General features: G+C 39.2%; 1 protein-coding gene across 4 annotated transcripts in view; it reads left to right on the plus strand.

The window, feature by feature from the left end:
- Ube2q2 (ubiquitin conjugating enzyme E2 Q2) overlaps positions 1-19,555 on the plus strand; it is a 136,621-nt gene extending 117,066 nt beyond the window's left edge. For 2 of the 4 annotated variants that reach the window (XM_029481085.1, XM_021172695.2), the window contains exons 7-13: positions 1,308-1,368; positions 2,047-2,137; positions 4,273-4,331; positions 7,468-7,516; positions 7,905-8,000; positions 15,717-15,783; positions 17,936-19,550. In XM_029481085.1, coding sequence (XP_029336945.1) covers positions 1,308-1,368; positions 2,047-2,137; positions 4,273-4,331; positions 7,468-7,516; positions 7,905-8,000; positions 15,717-15,783; positions 17,936-17,967 — 455 coding nt within the window. In that variant the 3' untranslated portion in view covers positions 17,968-19,550. Of the gene's footprint in view, positions 1-1,307; positions 1,369-2,046; positions 2,138-4,272; positions 4,332-7,467; positions 7,517-7,904; positions 8,001-15,716; positions 15,784-17,935 lie in introns of all 4 variants that reach the window. The other 2 variants (XM_021172694.2, XM_021172693.2) reach the window with 2 other exon arrangements.
- Positions 19,556-20,401: the final 846 nt, after the last annotated feature.

The raw sequence follows: 20,401 nt of genomic DNA on the forward strand, positions 1-20,401 counted from the left end.
GCAACCACATGGTGGCTCACAGCCATCTGTAATGGGAACTGATGCCCTCCTCTTCTGGTGTGTCTGAAGAAAGTGACAGTGTACTCATATACATAAAATAAATAAATTTTTTAAAAAAATTACATAACTTTTTTTGCCCTTTTTTCTGATAAAGATATAACTTATGATTTTTATTTTCTGGCAGAAGCATGAGTAGTACTACTTTTAAAAGTAAGATTAATATATTTTGTTGTACAAGGAAAACTTGCTGGATTTATTTTCATAGTTTTCTTATTTTGAAACAGAACTTACCATAGAGGTGGTATTCATTCTTTTTAAAATTGATAGATTTCATTCATTTCACAATTCCATGAAAAAAAAATTCTTTTTCAAGACTGTAGCTGTAACTCTTGGGTAGAATACTTGCCCAGTGTTCTACCTACTTGACATGGGGCCCTGGGATTCAATCCTCAAAAGCAGGAATTTTTTTAAACAGATAGTAAGATTTGTATATTGTAGAGCCTGAGGAAAAATATACTGCTGTAGTGTTAATAAAAATACCAATTTAGGAATAATTTATTAAAAAGAATAATATAGAGTTGTTTAAACGTTAATATTAAGAGCTGGAGAATAGTTAAGAGCACTTTGTGCTTTTGGAGAGGATACAAGTTCCAGTTTCCAGACCTCGTGTCAAGCGGCTCACAGCTGCCTCTAACTCCCAGTCTAGGGTATCTGATACCCTACGGCCTCCATAGGCACATACTCAGGTGGTATATATACATCGACACAGACACATACATAATATAATACAAATACTAAAAAGAATAAATTTACATGCATGCTCTAAAAATGGGGACAGTAGAAAAAAGATGTCTCATAAAGTGAAGCTTAAAGTAATATATATAGAAGGATATTTTCTTAGAAGTGTCTATATACATTGAACTGTTACTTGCATAATGTTTGTTTTTCAGTGAAAGTGAGTACTAAGCAGGTTTTTTTTTTTTTTGGTTTTTTTTTTTTGGTTTTTTTGAGACAGGGTTTCTCTGTATAGCTCTGGCTGTCCTGGAACTCACTTTGTAGACCAGGCTGGCCTCAAACCTTGAACTCAGAAATCCGCCTGCCTCTGTCTCCCGAGTGCTGGGATTAAAGGCGTGCGCCACCACGCCCGGCTTCAGTTTTTTAAAATTCATTTAAGTATCTTTTAGTTGATAGCTTTAGTTATTTTGATAGTGAAAATTTGCTGTTATTGACTGTTTAGTATATTTAGAGTTAGCTTACACCAGAGTAATGGAAATGAAGAGTAACCAGTGTGCCCTATGTCTCCACAGGGATTTATTCAGTGGAGCTAATAAATGACAGCTTATATGACTGGCATGTCAAACTACACAAGTAAGTACCTTCTGTGCTACCCTGGTTTTTACAATGAAATGTTGGGTTCTCTTTCCTTTTTTGCCTTATCAATCTCATAGTTTTATATTCTGCATGTGCTTGGGCAGCACTGCTGTAGAAGTTGTTAAGGTACCATAGTGAGCTCATTCTGAGGCTCAATGGGGAGTCAGACAGCGGGGAGTAGTGGATAGGCAGGAAGTGTTTGACACGCTTAGGAGATTGTGACAGTTTACAAACAAAATGTATTCAGATAGCATGAGCCTGTGATCCTGTTTATGTTTGAAATAAGGAGATTTAGGTAGTACATATAGAAGAATTATAGAAAAAATGGTTTTTTTGGTGGTTTTATTGGCGGTAAATTTCTTAAACTTCTTCGTTAAAAATACAATTTTAGGAAAGGATAGCACCAAAATGTTTTTCAGTTGTTTGAAAAGTTACGTGTATCTAACTGTTGTTCTTTGGAATGACCGTTAATTTCAGATTTCCTTTGTTCCCAAGGAGCTAGAGAGCCCATAGTGACACCCCCCCCCCCCCCCCGGGACTATGGCGCACTTTAGAACTTGTGGTTAGAATTTACCTTGGAGGCTCTGTTGTCCCTTTTGGACTGGTTCAGTTGGAGCTTAGTAAGAAAGGTTTCTCTAATCTTGTTTGAACTGGCTTTTGTTTTGTTATTCTTAGGGTTGACTCTGATAGTCCTTTGCACAGTGATCTTCAGATCTTAAAAGAAAAAGAAGGCATAGAATATATTTTGCTTAACTTCTCTTTTAAGGTAAGAACATTGTAATGGGATTCATGTCCTTCTAATGGGAGAATGTAAGTGACTCAGCTGCCTTGGAGAACAATTTGGTAGGATTTGAGTTCAGGATTTTTTTTTTTCCTTTCCTTTTCTTTTTTTTTTGAGACAGGATCTCATTGTGTAGCCTTGAACTTGGTATCTAGACTAGAGTAGCCTCAGACTCAGAGATCTGCCTACTTCCCTCCAACTCCCAAGTGTTGGAATTAAATGTTGATACTGAGTTTGGCTAGTTAAGGAGTTGTTGAGGTGTATACTCCACAAAAGATGAATGCTTAGACACCAGGAAACACACAAGAATGTGTAGAGCAGCATGGTTTGTCATAACTACAACCAAAACAATCCAGTTAGAATGTGGCATCCATAAGAGATATTGACAAGATAGGTCTGTCTTCTATATAGTATAAATAAGTAGAAGAAAGTAGACTTAGACTCCTAGCCGTTTTGTGTAGTTCCACGCTCTATATATCCTTGAATTGTCAAAGTCCAATATTCATTTTTTGCCTTTGTAATGTCATAGCCTTTAGCAGTACTTCTCAAACTACCTAATACTATGACCCTTTAATACAGTTTCTCATGTTGTGGTGACCTTCAACCATAAAATTATTTTTGTTGTTACTTCATAACTAATTTTGCTAAGTTATGAAACATAATGTAGATATCTGATATGCATGTTATCTGTTCTGTGAGCTAGGTTGAGAGCCACCGCCTTAGGTTCTCAGTACATACATTTACAGCCTTTACTTGGATTCTGAGACCAGCCAAACTTATTCTCTCAGGTTATAGCTAGCATTATCTTTTTTTTTCTGCCAAAATATTGTTAAGTTTTCTTTTTAGTATGGCCTTGCAGATGGGAAAATGCATCTGCTTTATTTCCTTTTCTTTGAGACAAGGTCTTGTTCTGAATCACAGGCTGGTCTCAAGCTTGCTACCCTCTGGTCCTGCTTCCTGACTGCTGGGGTTGCAGGTGTGCGCTGCTTTGCCTGGCCGTAATTGCATTTTTGAGGAATATAGATCTTTAGGTTTGCAAGTTGTCATCTCCTTTCAGCTCCTTGAAGATAGATATCTTTCTTAGCATTGAAGATTCTAGTCTTTCCTGAAAGTGCTTACAGTGGTCAAGCATTGAGAAGTCTTTGAAAAATTCTCATCCATTTTTCTTGCCCTCTTCTCTCTTCTAAGACTCAGACATGTGTGAGATAAAGATTGTGTCGTTATTTTCTGCATTTTCTATCTCTTGTACCTTTTGGGGTCTTTCCCAACTTCATTCTGGTTGTTTGTTATTTATTTTCCTATTTACTGAATCTGTTCTGCAGTTTGTTGACATAGTCTCAGTCGCCCATTGGGTTTAGTTCCTGCTGCTGTGGCTCCAGATCAGAATCTTTATGGGTTCTGTTGTAATGATATACAGTTCTGCTGTGGTTTGGTTTCATCTTCTCTTCCTTCCAGATATCCAGCAGTTTTGCAGCATGTACCTATTGACTCTGTCTCATTGTGGTTGTCCTGTTGGACTTACATCTAAGTCTTAGCATTGATGGACATTATGTGAGAAAGGCTGCAGAGGAGGGTTCCAGTATTGTGTTCTTCCCAGAAGGGATTAACATTTGCCCTGCCAGGGCCACAGACTGGGGATACCTAGGCAGTCAGTGATGGAGATTTCTGAGAGCCAGACTTGACTCCCTGCAAGGATAGTTGGCCATTGGTCCCCCGTGACCCATCCTGACATGCGGAAGGCCCCAGGATGTGGCCTCTGCTGTGCTGCAGCTCCAGCTTTTGCCTCCCTGGCTGCAAGTCTGCATTCTGTTGTTTGCTAACCTCTTCCATTCCTCTTCTGTAGTGGAAAGAAAAGGCCTCTCCCGGGCTTGACCACACCATGCTGCTCAGTGTATGGTGTGAGTGAGTGCAGCTTTGCGCTGTTCTGTCCTGACCTGAGTCTCTTATTTGATGGCTTTGCTGCTGTTGCTTGTTTCTCATCTGTCCTTTGATCCTAATTTCACTTTCATGACTAGGTAATAAAAGAGGATACATTTCTTTATTGATTATTTGAAAACCTTCTAGATAATGCAAAGTTAAAAATAATGTTCTTAAAATTGATTAAACTTACTTTTTTTTAGGATAATTTTCCATTTGATCCTCCGTTTGTTAGAGTGGTGTTACCTGTTCTCTCAGGAGGGTAAGTTTACATATTTACTTTTTTTGTGATAGTATGTGTCAAGAGTCCTTTGCAGAACTACCTGGAGCCTGGGAGGTCAGGATTGCTGGACTTGACACAGGATTTTGTGTCAGGTAGGTTGAAGGGGCTTAAGAACTTACCTTTCTGAGAAGTTCTCAAGTGAAACTGATAGTTTGGGGTCCATATCACAACCACAGGTACAAATTACTTACTTATAAGCAGACATCTTAATGGAGTTTATTTATAGGTATTGACTCTTTAGAAATGGGTTTCAGCTGAGTGTACCTGCCTGTAATCTCAGTCTGTCAGAAACTGATGCAGGATTGTGAGTTCCAGGCCAGCCAGAGAGATCCATCCAAATCTGTATCTGGATGTTAGGTAATATGGTCAATAGCTATCAAGATACTGTCTTTAAAAAATGTTTTTCAAATATAAACCACGCTTGAGGATTTCAGGAAAGTTACAGTTACTGTGGATCTCACAGGCCTGTGATGCTGAGTGTAGTCACAGTGATAATCCGGTAACCTGAGGCAGCTGTGGAGCTGATCTCTGCATAAATAGTTACTTAACACAATTGACTGGCGATTGTCATACAGCTGTACTGAATTTTGTCCTGCTTCTTTTTGTAGTTATGAAGCTATGGGAAGCATGACAAAGATCAAGTTAATTATGATATATTATGCAATCCCCCATATGGGTGTCATTAAACTACTTGTAGGGGAGCAGGGGAGATGGCTCCGTTGCTTAGAGTAGTTGTTTCTCTTGCAAAGGACTCAAAGTCCGTTTCTAGCACCCATGTGAAGTGACTTATGGCTACCTAGTACTTCAGCTCCAAGGGATTTAATACCCTCTTTTGGCCTCTGCAGGCACACACATGAATGAAAATAAAATAAATCTTGGGGAAAAAAATCTTTTAAGAGTTTTCAAATCCTCAGCTAATTCTACTTTGTGAGATGAATTCTACTGTAATAATAAAATCTAAAAACATTGCCCATAAGCTGATAATTTATGTATTTGAGACAGTAGTAGTGACTCCTAAAGAAAGACTTTAGATCTTCTCAGAAATAGTCTCTTCTAATATCTAGATGTACAAAACAAATATAACTATAATTTTTTGTTTTTGTTTTTGAGATCACAACCTGGTAAAATTTCTCACTATAGTGAGAATATGTGTGGCCTGATGTTGGGAAGTAGAGTATGGCACAACTGGCCATGTGTCTGTAAAGCCCAGCAGAAACAGGTCTGTGTTTGTGACGTGTTGAGCCATTTAGATGTCTACAGTACTATCACGGAGTACTTCCTTAACAGATGACTTAGGTGGTGCCTGCAGCCTGCTCCTTTGTTACATCTTCCAGAAAGTTATGTGGTATATTAGGCCTTATGAACTCAGGCTCAATGATGCTTACTCCAGAAGGACTTGTTGAAGACTTCCCCCCCACAAAGTCACTAAATAACAGCTCCTATTCTGTTTTCCACAAATCACTTAATAGCTTCTAATTTTTTGTGACCTGTTGGCATCTCAGAAGATGGTATCCTCTGGTTTACTGTTTGGGAAATGTTGCTCTTTCAGAAACCCAAAATCTTGAGCGATCCTCAGCAAGACTGAAATGATCCCTTAGACATCTTGCTTCTGCTTTTGGCAAACAGTTACAACACTGATCACAAATACTGTTAGGCTGAGTGGGGAATCACACACTCAGAGGGCGCACACAAATGTTTCAAGTTGTCAAGTTTCATTTTGTTACCTTTAAACATTCCCGCATGCTTCTGGGTTAGGCAGTGAAGGTAGACATTTTTCTATCATAAAGCCCATGGCTATTTTTGGAAGGAAAATATTAGGTAACCTAGCCAAATATTTACATACACAAAATAAACATAGGGTGGAAATATAGTGAATTTTAAACTTTTGTATCCCTTCCTCAGAACACCAGCCCTTTCCTAGCTAAGTGTAACAACATTAATTTTTTTTTTTTTACAGTTTAGTGTTGCTATAACATTGTAAATTCTGTCACAAGTATTTTTTTTTTCTCCTTTCTCCGGTAAGCATATTTAACTGTGAATATTGGATTTATCTGTCATTAACTGGTATGTAGGAAAAAGAAATAATAATTTTAGAAAATGTTCTAGGAATGGAAGAGATGGCTCAGTTGGTAAAATGATTGCTGAGAAATTAGGACCTGAGTTGAGATCACTAGACCCTGCATACAGTCTGGGTATGATGGCTTATTCCTGAAGCCTGAGCACTGGGGAGGTGGGGAAAGGAGAGTCCTTGAAGCTGTCTGGCTAGCTAGACTAGCAAATTGGTGAGAGGTTCATTGAGATGCCCTGTCTTAAACAGTATGATGGATAGGTGGGGTTACTTCTAACCTCCAGAGTGTATGTAACAGACACATACACACACACCACATATATACAAAAGCGAGGAAAAGCACCCATAGCGATGGGTCCGACCTAAAGACTAAACACGAGATCACATTGCCACAGGATCAAGTGAAGAAGACCTAATGGAAGGAGGAGGAAGGTAGGAAAGCCTAGTGAGGGAAAACCAAAGTAGCTTCTTTCATAGCGCAGCTATAAAACGAAGAAAAACTATTGGCTGATCTAAAACAACAATCTCAGAATCAGAAGTGAGCTTAAATTTTGTATAAATCTATAGAAATGGAGGTATGTTAAGGGGGTGTGTGGGCTCTATTGTGAAATGGAGGTATGTTAAGGGGGTATGTGGGCTCTATTGTGCCGTCTCAACAAAACACTGAAGGTTGAGACTGTACAGCTCTTTGCAACTGTCAGCAGAGTTGTCAGCCTTGCAGCAGAGGTGCAGAGAAAGCTACAGAGACTGAAGAACATGAGTGTGTGGCCATTGAGAAAACAGATTCTTTTGCTCCTGTTCCTGGGATGTTTGGAGCCAAGTTTTTAATTTAGACATCAGAAAAGTTTAGTATTCTGTTCAACTTGTTTGACAAGTTGATTATATTAGAGTAATGACTATAAACATTTGAAATTGGCCGCAGCCTTATGTCTCTAACAACAGTTTTTATTTTGGTATATTATCTTCTAATTTTGTGTGAGTACTATCTTAGTAATGTACTTAAGTATTTTAAGGAGGATTTTGTATGCTTGCTTTCCTTTTTTAAAGGTATGTGTTGGGTGGAGGAGCACTGTGTATGGAACTTCTCACAAAACAGGTAACTCTTGTGTACAGTTCTTAGCCTTCGTGGACTCTTTTCCTAGATAAGATGGATTCTAAGAGGAAAGATCTTAAATGTAGTAGCGCCTACTTCTATAGACAAGTTGCAGGTAAAGTAGTAAGTTGTTGTTGTACTTGGAGCTTGTTCCATGCTGGAACAGCCATTGAGAGTGATGTTAATCTGAAATTATAATCTCCTCAGTGACAATTAGAACATGGGGTGGCTTGTGAGATCCTAGAAGTGGCCCAATGTTTTTCCTGTCACTACAGATTTGTTAGCACTGAATTTCTGTTGTTGGGGTCCTCCTCTGTGATGGTTTACTAGGTTTTTCTGAATGGGAATTATGAAGACTGCTGAGTTTAGATGCACCTTGTTCTTCCCACAGGGCTGGAGCAGTGCCTACTCAATAGAATCTGTCATCATGCAGATCAATGCCACCTTAGTGAAAGGCAAAGCCCGGGTGCAGTTTGGAGCAAATAAGGTACTTGACGAAGAACTTCACAGACGTGCTGGGGTGCCCAGGCTGGCATGCCTTACATCTGAGGCATCTTCCTGTCTTGATTCTATTTTTTAAATTTATTTTTGTGTCTATGAGTGTTTGCCTGTGTGTATGTGTCTGGTGCCCTCTGAGGTGAGAAGAGGGCATTGGATGAACTATAGTTATGGACAGTTGTGAGTCACCATGTGGGTGATTAGAATTGAGCTCAGGTCCTCTTCAAGAAAAAACATTCTTAACTGAGGAGCCTTCTCTCCAGGCCCCCATCCCCCATTGTAGTTTTTTTTGAGACCATTTATTTCTATTTTTTTTAATTTGGTTTTCTTGTTTTAGAAAAGTGTAGGTAGAAAACAGATGTGTAAGAGAAGATACTCATTACAGTTCCTTAGCCACATTGTCTTTCATAGTCAGTCTGAGCTTATTATGGCTAAATATAACACGCTAAGTAAAAAACTTGGGTGGACTTTGAGGTTTCTCTAAACTGGGACCATGTTAGCATCGTTAATTTTCAGCCAGTGTGTACATGCTGGACTCTATTCTAATCTACATCAGTAGCCATTTCAACCCTTTCATAACCTAAGAGAAATGTTCTGTTGTCTTCATTTTATAGATAAGGAAACTGAGGCACACAGGGTCTGATAACTCCTAAGGTCAAAGGCTCAAGACAAGGGTTTCAGTTGGTCAGGCATAGTCTGAGCACTTATTCACTGAGCTGTGTGATGAATTTACTTCTTTCTAGGTGGGATTGCAGTTACTCATAGATATTCATGATGTGTGTTTTGAAAAAAAACTTTTGTGATGGAAATCAACTTTGATCTGATACTTTTTTGTATAGTGAATGTTTCCCCTAAAGTTCTTTGTAAAATTTCATTGTTTATTCAGGTAAGATTTATAGTTATATTTTACTTCAAATCATGAGATTATTTTAGAATGTTAATCCACAGAAAAAGGAAAATTTAAAAGATCATTTGAAAAATCAGTATTTGGGCTGATAGTGTTGCTTTTAACAGCTGTTTGTTTATATGGAACAAAAATGCCATTTGTTTAAAATCTAGAAGTTAGGCAGCTCACCAATGTCCAATAATTCATATCAAACAAGCATTTACTTATTTATTTTGTTCATTTGCTTGCTTTTGAAGACAGGGTTTCTTTGTGTAGACCAGTCTGGCTTAGAACTCACAGAGACCCACCTGCCTCTGCTTCCTGAGTGCTGGGATTAAAGGCGTGCGCCATCACCAATGGGTCAGACCAACATTTCTTAACAGTATATGTGAATCTATGTTTTTTTATCTTAATGTGTCAATAAAATGGTCATGTACTATAATCTAAAACTTTTTTCCCCTTCCCTTCTCCCTCTTGCTCTGGCCTCGCTCTGCCCCATAGGGTGTTTTTGTTTGTTTGTTTCTCATTACGGATGGTTGTAAGCCACCATGTAGTTGCTGGGATTTGAACTCATGACCTCCAAAGAGCAGTCAGTGCTCTTAATTGCTGAGCCATCTCATCAGCCCAATCTAAAACCTTTTTAATGTTAAAATATTTGCTCATGCAAAGTTCCTAAAGTAAATAATATCACAAAAACCTGAAAAGGTGACTTGTAATTTTGAGTACCTAGAAATAAGGCACTGACATGTTCTTCAGTGCTTTCTACCTGGGATCTATTTATATAGAGAATTTGATGTTAAATTTTACATGTTTTCCATTTTAAAAGAAAATTAGAAGGGCATAGAACAGTGATTTTTGTCTTTCTTCTTTCTTTGGTAATTGAAATTTACCTGTATACTGTGCAGACTTTCCTTCTTCTGAGAACTGTGTATCAAATACAGAAGGGCAGGGACATTTAAGTTCTCTATAGTTTTGAAATTCTAGAACCACCAGTATTCTTTGTTCCACTTCAATTACTTTAAATCTGCATGGTTTTTTTTTTTTTATGATTTGTAGTTTTCTTGGCAAGAAAGAAAAAGCATTATACTTACGATGCTAGGTCAGGCTGCTGGGTACTTTTGTAGATTGAAGTACGCTCATACATTGCTTAATTTTGCATATCTTTTTGCAATTTTGTTATATAAACTATAGCACATAGCTAAGATGGCTGTAAAGACATAGATTATAGAATCTTTGAGACCATCATCCTGTATGCTTTCATGGTTGACAGAAGTGACTTTATATGCTTAGTGCAGTAGAAGGTGAATTCAGGGAGATTTTTAGGATAAAACCTCACTCTTTTTTTTTTTTTAATTAAAAAATATTTTCAGCTAAGAAAGTGGAAACTTTGTACAATATAATAGAATTCCTGAATTACAAACTCTGCAGGGGATAGTCTTAAGTGTTAACTTAAAAAGAAAATACTACAAAAGTCTGACATGGTGATTCATGTCTATAGTTCTAGCAGTTGGGATGTTGTGCCAGGCTACCCTGGGCTATGGAGTGAAACCCTACCTCAAAAACACTAAAATCACCCGGCGTGGTGGCGCACGCCTTTAATCCCAACACTCAGGAGGCAGAGGCAGGCAGATTTCTGAGTTTGAGGCCAGCCTGGTCTACAAAGTGAGTTCCAGGACAGCCAGGGCTATACAGAGAAACCCTGTCTCAAAAAACCAAAGCCAAACCAAACCAAAAACCACTAAAATCCTAAACAATCAAAAAAGAAAGCTGAATGGTGAGATGGCTCAGTGGGTAAACACATTTGGCACCAAGCCAGAGAGAGGCCCTGCGCTCAATCTCAATGGGAGAACCAATTTCCAAGGTTATCTTGACCTTCACATTCACATTATGGTACATGTCTCTCCCTGTGTTCCCACATACACACATAAAATAAATGCAACAAAAAGGGAAGATACAGGGCTTGAGTAGATGACTCAGCTTTTAAGAACAGTTGCTGCTCTTACGGAGAATCTGTGGCAGCCAGCTCACAGTTGCCTCTAGCTCCCACTCCAGAGGGATCTGAGGCTCTGGGCATCTGCACTCATATGTACATACTCAACATAAAGACATATATACACATAATTCAAAATAATAAAAGACCAGCAAGTCAATTCATGAGATAGAATTGCTGCCATGCAGGTCTGATGAACCAAGTTCAGTTACAGTGGAAGGACAGGCAAATGCTAATAGCCATTGTTACTGATTAGGGGTTTTTAAAATACAAGTAGGGTTAAGTTAAAAATGAGATTGATATTTTATGCTCTACAAATTTCTGTAATATATTTATTACTTTAGAATATTTTAAATATTTACATTTGATCTTAGTCAAAAAGCCAAGATGCAATATCTTAAATATATTGTCAGTTGTTGGTTAAAAGTAATTAAGTGTGCTTGCCTTTTAAAAAGCTGAATTAACTGATACATATGCTGGGAATCTGAGTTCTTTTCAGCAGACATGATTGAGACTGGGTTGGGTTAATGGGACTGAGAACTGGTAGCTTTGTCCAGGCAAGAGCCTGTGGAGAGGTGGAAGTACATTCTTGCCGTCAGCTCCCCCACTCCCCGACAGTGTTTAGCCAGAAGGAGTGGGAACAAGTCATGGAGTTAGAAGGATGTAGGCCAGGGTGTTTCCTGTTCAATTACTAAGAAATAAAGTCTGTAGCATTAACTTGGGGCTACACAAATAATAAATTCTTTCAGAGTATAGGCCTGTTCATAGAAATAGTTCCCAGCACTTGGAGAGCTTAGGAGGGAAGATTGCAAATTTGAGGCCATGTGGGCTACATTGTGAGACTAGACCTAACTGGGCTCTATAAGGAGGCCCTATCTTCAAAACTATAAACTGAATAAAGCAAGCTAATGTGTTAAACATGCATGTTACAGAGGGACCATCTGTCAATGATAGTGAAGTCCTGGAACACATAGCCTTGGGGCAGTGCTGACCCTGTTTCTGCAATCAGGATAGGAGCCTTCTGTTGCTGCCACCTACTGTAGAACTCTTCGTAATGGCCACAAGCCGGGGAGTGACTAATCCCTGGCCCTGTATCCATAAGTGAGTTGTGCTGCCAAATATAGGAGCCTGATTCTCCACAGGGGCTATTCTGATCCCATGTTAACTGTATTCTCAGCTCTCACCAGAAGCAAACTCATCCTCTAGAGAAAAGTGTTTCTAATTGAAGCTTGTAGACTTCCCAAAGATTAAAATCAAATAGGGAGTTCAGTTAAAGATCACAACTAGGCCATCCAGGGCACAGAAATGACAGAAATGTGAATGTTATATACATGTCCCCAAGGACTGGTTCATGAAATATCAGATCCCAAGATAGGGGTAAGGACTGAGGTTGTAGCTGAGTGGTAAAGTGCCTACTTAGTGTGTGTTCAATCCCCAGCACCTCAAAACACAAAACAGAACAAAATAAAAACTGTAGTTATTGAAATGCAATAAAATAGTTGTATGAAATGTCAGAGGAAGAAAATAGCTAAGTACATGGTCATATGTTATAACCCCAGCACTTAGAAAAGATGGAGACAGTAGGATCAGAAGTTCAAGGTAATGTTTGGCTACATAGTGGGTTCAAGGCCACAGTGGCCTAAATGAGATTCTATCTCAAAAAGCCAAAGAAAAACATTTAAAAATGGAACCATGAAAGACTGGAAATGAAGTTGAGAGATCTGAAGAATCTTAACAGAATATACAGAATAGCTTAAAACTGGAGAGAAAACCCTCATAAACGCACAGGGAAATCCAGATCAATATACCAACAAAGGAAGGGCTGCATACGTTGTCTGCTGGCTAAACCAGCTGATCTCTGCTCAGGGTGAGATGTCCTGTGTCTTATCCAGACATACATAAGAAATTGAAAAAGTTCACAGCAAGGCAGACAACATAAAAACAGTGCTATCTTCCAAAACTATATAATTCAATGTAATTTAGAAGATAATGAAGATTAGAGTATATATGAACTTGGAAATTTAAGTGCATTTCTAAGTTATAGTAAAAAGAACATGTAAAACTAAAAATAATTTTGAACTGTAATGGCAATAGTAAATTTCTTGAAAAGAAGATGTTTAAAGTTGAGTAAAGACAACCTGTACTGCTGAAAAACAAAAAAGAAGCAGATACTCCCTGATCTAGTTAAATAAAGCTTAGGTAAGTTAATATGCCAGAAATATACAATGTCCTGTGGAAATTCAGACTTATACAGCCCACTTGTACAGCCCAAGTGACAGGTTCCACTTGGTCAAATAGGAATTTGAAAATAAAATTCTGCAGTGTCTGAGATAGCAGCAACAATGCAGTCAGACACTAAAGGAGGCTCCCAGCAGCAGGAAAAGGAAGGACATGACGCCTGGGGCATGAAAGGGAGAGGCTGGACGCCATGAAGTTACAAGGGTAGGGAAGGTGAGGGAGAGGAGAGTCTACTAATGCTCACCTTGTTCCAGAATACCGAGAGCTAGTTCCTTGTATGCTGAAGTGCAAAGTGAGCCAATAACAATAGATCAAAATCCAACTCATTGATAGAGAGGAGTCAAAAGGGAGAAATTAGCAAAGATGTAAGGAGCAGTCTACAGTCCTAACCTGGAGGTCAGTCATCAGCTGTGGCGACTGTCCACAGTGACAGGTTCCACTTAGGAGAGTGGGCGCAGTGTTTCCTGATCTGAGAGTATGTCATGTGTATTTTGTTAGGTTTAGTCTATCTCTTTCTCTCCCTCTCCCCCCTCTCTCTCTTTTGTTGTTTTCAAGACAGGGTTTCTTTGTGTAGCCCTGGCTATCCTGGAACTCACTTTGTAGACCAGGCTGGCCTCGAACTCAGAAATCCGCCTGCCTCTGCCTCCCAAGTGCTGGGATTAAAGGCATGCGCCACCACCGCCCGGCTTTTTTTTTTTTTTTTTTAAGATTTATTTATGTATGTGAGTACACTGTAGCTGTACAGATGGTTGTGAGCCTTCATTTGGTTGAGGGAATTGAATTTTTTTAAGACCTCTGCTTACTCCAGTCAGCCCTGCTCGCTCAGTCCCTGCTTGCTCAGGCCCAATGATTTATTTATTATTTATTATATGTAAGTACACTGTAGCTGACTTCAGACGCACCAGAAGAGGGAGTAAGGTCTCACTACGAGTGGTTGTGAGCCACCATGTGGTTGCTGGGATTTGAACTCAGGACTTTCAGAAGAGCAGTATGTGCTCCAACTTGCTGAGCCATCTCATCAGCCCCATCTCTTTCTCTTTTACTTTTCTTTTTGTGTAAATAAATTAGTGTGAATTGATGTTTTGCCTGCATTTCTTGTTTGTCTATGTACTGTATACATGTTTGCTGCCTGCAGAGGCCAGGAGAGTGCATCAGATTCCTGGAACTGGAGTTGTTATCCACTGTGTGGGTGCTAGGAATTGAATCTTGGTGCTCTAGAAGAGCAGCCAGTGTTTTTTAACCATGGAACCATCTCTCCAGCCCATGAAATTTATTTATTTTCTTTTTTTTTTTTTTTTTTTTGAGACAGGGTTTCTCTGTATAGCCCTGGCTGTCCTGGAACTCACTTTGTTGACCAGGCTGGCCTCGAACTCAGAAATCTGCCTGTCTCTGCCTTCCAAGTGCTGGGATTAAAGGCGTGCGCCACCACTGCCCGACCCATGAAAGTATTTTAAAAATATCTTTGAGATGATTATTTTTTTGTCTTAGATGCCTACGGCAGAAAATAGGATCTATAGGAAATAGGGTCTGTTTACAACTGGTCTGTTTACAGCAATAAAAATAATAGCTCACAAATGCATGGAAACTGGCTCGGCTGAACTGAATAGTAGACCAGCAGGCTGGAACCCCAAGAAGAATGTGGCTCTACAGAGTTGAGGGGCTCCTGGGAGGCTCTTTGGAGGAGCTCACAGATGGATGGCCTTGCAGCCCAGGTGGAGACCTGAGCAGGGCCTTTGATGCAGAAGCATCGTTCCAGGTGGGTTTTGCCCATACTTGGCCAGTACATAGTTGGTCTTTGGAAAACAGCCTGCACATGAATGTCCTTGCAAAAGCTTCCAGAGAAGTGTACGAGAAACTAGTAAATGTAGCTCAGTATAGGGGAAGCAGGGACAGGAAGGGTTTGGTTGTTGGGAGACTGTCTGTACATTCTGTGTCTTCTGCCCTTGTCTTTGTTGTACAGCAGGTTGTATGATGGGCTGCTGTCGGTGGGGTGACCTGTTACGGAGAGTGTGTCTGGTATTTATTATTTGAAGTTAAGAAGTAGGCCATTCAAACTTTTAAGGCAAAATTCAATCTGAACTTAGCTTCTTAGAGAACATACCTTCTTACTTTAACCAAAAGAGGTACCTTGGTGGCAATCATGGACATTCTTTACATTTAAAATATTTACAAATACTAAAATTTATAAGTATTTACATTCCTGGTGCCTGAAGCTTGGTGTTTTCTTATCTGAAAACATGATTTCATAGACTGTCGTTTTGGATGAAGTTAGAAGTTGGGGTTTTACTCATCCACATGTGTTTCCTTTGACTTGATCAGATAGTGTGGGGAGACCCACACTAGGACTATAAACTCTCATGCTTGACCAGTGGTAGGAAGACTTTAAGACAGCAGCTTGGAAGTTTTGGGGTTTTAGTGAAATACAATTTTGGTTTTGTTATTCTTATAAACTTATAGTAAATATGGAAAGTAACACAAGTTGTCTGAAAAATGAAAATGTTCTTTTAAGCATAGTAATGATGCATCTAGAAATTTACTCTGCTTTTCATTGGCCTGCAGTTTTGATTTAATAATGTATACTTCTTTTTCAGAATCAGTATAATCTGGCACGAGCCCAGCAGTCCTATAATTCCATTGTGCAGATACATGAGAAAAACGGTATGTCTACCTCAGCAAGTGCTTATTATGTATGAAGTTACACATAACACGTTGATGTTTGCCTTGTTCATTTTTGTGTTTTTGTCTTAATTTTTTATCAAATACTGTTAATTACAGTGAGGAGAAAAACATTTTCTATATTTGTAATCTTGGAACAAATCTTAACACTCTTTCTATCAAAAGCTGATGCCCTGAATTCCTTGACCTAAGTGCCTTTGAGTCGTTGCCAAGAACTTAGGTTAATAGATAAATTCCTTTGCTCACCTGGAATATACTTGTAAGAAAAGAGTTGTGCTAGCAGCTCTGTGTAGGGCTCTCCTGAAGCGGAGCTCATGTGAAAGGACCACGGCCACCTGCTTCTGAAACATCGTCAGATGCCTTCCTACCTCAGGGTCAAACTTACAACCCTACCAGGCAAAAACACTGGACTTCTGACATAGAGCTTTACTGTGTGTGTGTCATCTGGTTCTTGATTCTCTTTTCTTGTTTTTGTTTGGCTTTTTAAGACAAGACCTCATTAAGTTTCAGGCTGGCTTTGAAGTCACTCTGCAGGCAAGGCTTGAACTTGAGTCCTTCTGCTTCCATCTTCCCAGTAGCTGGGATTATAGGCCTGCGCCACCTGGCCTAGCTTGGAAGACCTACTTGCAAGTGCCATTTATGTCACTCCCTAGCTCTGTGGCTTTAAGCAAGTCCTCAGATTTATTTAGAAGAGAAATTTGTTTCTGTGTGTATGTATTTGCCACTGCACACACTATGTAGGTGTTGAGAGTCAAGCTCAGGTTGTCTGGCTTGGCAGCAAGTACCTTCACCCATTGAGCCATTTTGCCAGCCTCTGTGATCTCTTTCATCCCGAGTTTCCTCATCTGAAGTTGGCAAAGTGTCTGTTAGAAAACATGAAGAAAAAGAATAGTGCCTATGCAGAGCACTGTGTAACCAAGAGCCCTGAATAAGGAATTCATTGTAGTAGTGAAAGGGAAACTAAAGCTCTTCAGTGCAGAGTAAGAGAGCTGCCTTAGGGTAGGTACTGGAGTACGTGCTCTTACTGCCGCTAGACGTGGGTTGGGCTGGGAACTTACCATGCAGGAGGCCCTAAGTTTGTTCTCAGAATGTACCTGAAAAGCCAGGTGTGGCAATGGATGCCTCTGATCCCAACTGTGGGAAGCAGAGAAGGAAAGAGGTTTGGGTTTGCTGGCCAGCCAGTCTGAATCTTTGTGCTCCAGGTTACGAACCTGTCTCCAAAAAAAAAAAAAATTGAGGAAGACACAGTATGTTGCCCTCTGTGTACACACTTAATAGGCGTATTAGTTTGTAAGTTTAGATTTGTGTCTTGCACTTTATTTTAATGACAAAGACAACTTGTCACTTTTCCCGTGACTCCTTTTAGTAATAGTATTCAAACCCAAATCTTGAAACTTCAAAGGAAGGTCTTAAAATATGAAGTTAAGCCTAGGCTTGTATAGTAGTAGTAAGTACATCAGGTGAGTGTGTCCTAGTGCCTGCTTTGTTCCAGGCAGGACTGAGCATCCAGGTGCCTTTCTGTGAGAGCTCACTTTTGTGGAGCCTGAGCAAGCGGGCACGTTTCTCCCTTTTTGTTTCTCTAAGCAAACCCTACAATTGGTGTTCACAAGATGTTTATAGAAAATGTATTTGAGAGAGACAGAGAGTTTTGCATTGATGGGAGAGCAGTGGATTCATGTCCCTACCATGAGTAACTTGATGTGTGTAGTGTGTACATTATAAGATTACTAACTCTGATGGACTGTCTCACATAGCTGGAATTTTAATGTGATGAGAGCACTTTCCCTACCAATGCTTTTGTTTGTTTGTTTTAAATTCTGGTCACCAAGATTTTGTGTGTGGGATACTTTGAGTGAGGTTTGCTTTTAAATACAAAACTGAGATGGAAGGTTAACATGTAGCCGTTAGTTCATAATGTCACTGTCAGCTAGGAGTACCATTCATACAGAGATGCTGAAAATCCAAGTCAGATATAAAATGTTGTTTAGTTAATAACTAAACAAGTGTAAGTTTCTACAGTAGGATTAAACAACACAGTTATGAATAGAGCTGGACCTGATCTTAGTAATGCCTTCAAGATTGATGCTAACTGCTTCAAGATTGATGTAGTTAACCTTTTCCCATTTTATTTCAGGCTGGTACACACCTCCAAAGGAAGATGGCTAACTACATTGACATATGTCTGGACCAATGTTGCTTTAAAGAAAATCGTTCCAACGTACAGACATAAGCTTTTGAGTGCCCGTATAACAGCAGTACCGAAGATATTAGCTAATAGATCATTTAGTGGATAATCTGTCAACTGACATCCAGTTACAGCCTTTTCATTTTGCTCACTTTAGGTATCTTGGACTGAGCAGTGGGGCCTTTACTGTATTTTTCCTGATAAGTACACACAATAGCCACTCCCTACCACCTCTTTCTTGAAAAGTGAAATCTTTTAGCAGGGAAGTGAGCATCAGTTTACTGCAGCTGTGATTTTACAGTAACCTTTCTATATTGAGCCTATGGGGTATGAAGATTTGCAAAATCCTGTTTGTTTAGAGCCAATAAAAGTTTAACTGATGGTCAATACTGGTTTAGAAATTTTAGGTCTTCTAAACCATAGCTTTTTCACGTCTGAAATAATTTTATTGCCAAAATTATGACAGGAAGCCTCTTCATTAAATTGTTACACTTTTTCACGGTTATGTGAAGGTTTGAACTAATCTGAAAGTATGATCATAATTGTACCATATTAGCGTACAGCAAAACGAGGCAGCCACTTGTGAGCAGTAATTTCCACTGGAGCAGCAGGGTCCTGGTGGACTGAACCTGCTTCCTGTTGGTTCAGCATTTCTTGTGAGGAAGAGCCACAGTGCAGAGCCTGAAGTTCTAAAGTATGAGGTCATTTTACCTTTCCATTTATTAGCGGGGTGTTGCAATTGACGATAAACTAATAAACTTATGGAATGGTTGGCACAAAGACTCTTTTAGCAAAATTATGAAAGATACCTAAATTGGAGATCCTTAAATTTTTGCGGTAGTCATGCAGTGGCTTTTACATCAGAAGACCGTAGGAGCTCAGCCTGTGTTCATTCTTTTTAAAATGTGACACAGATCAATGTATTTTGCATTTTTTACTACCTTACCTGAATCAGTTCTCTTTGGTTGGTAATAGACTTTTTTTTTTTTTTTTGATCCATGTTTGATTTAAATCTAGCTATTTAAGCACTTTTAAAAAGAAACCCAGAAGCACATTTTCCTGCACAAACCAGTACAAAATTAAACGGTATTTCTTATATATTTGATTTGAGATTTTTTTTAAAACTTTGCAAACCACATCTAGGAGATGTGGCCCTTGTGCATTTTATGTGTGGTGTTAGTTTCTCTTGATTCTGTTGGTTAAGAGGGCATAAAAGATATCTGGTATTCTTGGTCACTTGGTTACCCTAAATAAATGATTGCCAGTGGCTCAGATGACAAGTGACAAGACAGAATTCTTCAACACATTATAAAGTTCCTTAAGCCTAAGGCTAAATCTTGAATACATTATTGAATTCTAATTTCCTAATGGCTAGCAGATTGACAACTGCACATTTGGCATGTTTTGGGGTTGGTTTTTTTTTTTTTTTTTTTTTTTTTTTTTTTTCATTGCAGATTTATTTGGCAATGTACAGTAAATTTTGTAAACTTGCATCAAGTTTATGAATAAAGAACCATTTAAAAATCAGTTTGTCACCTTTCCCTCATATGAGAGCTATAATTCAGGCGTCTATAGACTCTAAATTGAATTTCTAGTGTAGGCTGTTTAAAGAGAAGATGGGGTGTGGGGAGGTTTCAGAAGTGGAGATGAAGATACTGAGAGAGATAGGGAACCCAGAATTGGTGTGTACACACATAGTATATTCAGTTTTTCTTTAACCATTCCCTTTACTGCATTCTTTAAATTCAAATACATGTGGGTTTCTAGTGCTGTTTTAATTAATGCCTCTAATGTTCTTAGGGTACTATTAGCACAGTTCTTCTTGTACACTCAAGGCCTCTATACACACCACTATCTGTAGATCTCATCAGAATCTCAGCAGAAGGAAAGCTTTTTCTTTCCTTGACTGAAATTCCTGTGCCAGTTTCATGTTTGGTTTGAATGTTATGTCTCCATGTACAGCCTCCTTACTTCATTCAGAAACAGTTGTTTTTTCTGAAGGTTGCCTTAGCTGAGGAAATGTTCAGAAGACCTCCTCTTAAACATACTGACCCTTGGTGTTCATTCCCTAGTCCTCATAACATGTTCCCCAACACCCACACCCCGCCCCGCCCCCCATTCCCACCCCAACTAGTGCCTGGTGAGAAGAATGGAGCCACAGAGCAGTTTGGAAGTTCTAGAAGTAGGACTTAGGGCTCCTGGAGACCCCAGAGCTACTGGGGGGTTTTATTAACGGGAAGCATTGAAGTTTTCACACATTCGCAGTATATCGTGGAGTTTTGGAGACTGTATGATGCATCCATGTTTGCTATTTAAGTCTTAAGGTTTCCAGAGTAAAGTGGCTGCTTGTTGAGGGCTTGTTCATGTTTTTTATGTTATCTTACATATTTTGCAGTTGGGTCTAGATTGTTTTTG

The sequence above is a fragment of the Mus caroli genome, chromosome 9 (assembly GCF_900094665.2).
Source record: "Mus caroli chromosome 9, CAROLI_EIJ_v1.1, whole genome shotgun sequence".
In the NCBI taxonomy this organism is placed as follows: Eukaryota; Metazoa; Chordata; class Mammalia; order Rodentia; family Muridae; genus Mus; species Mus caroli.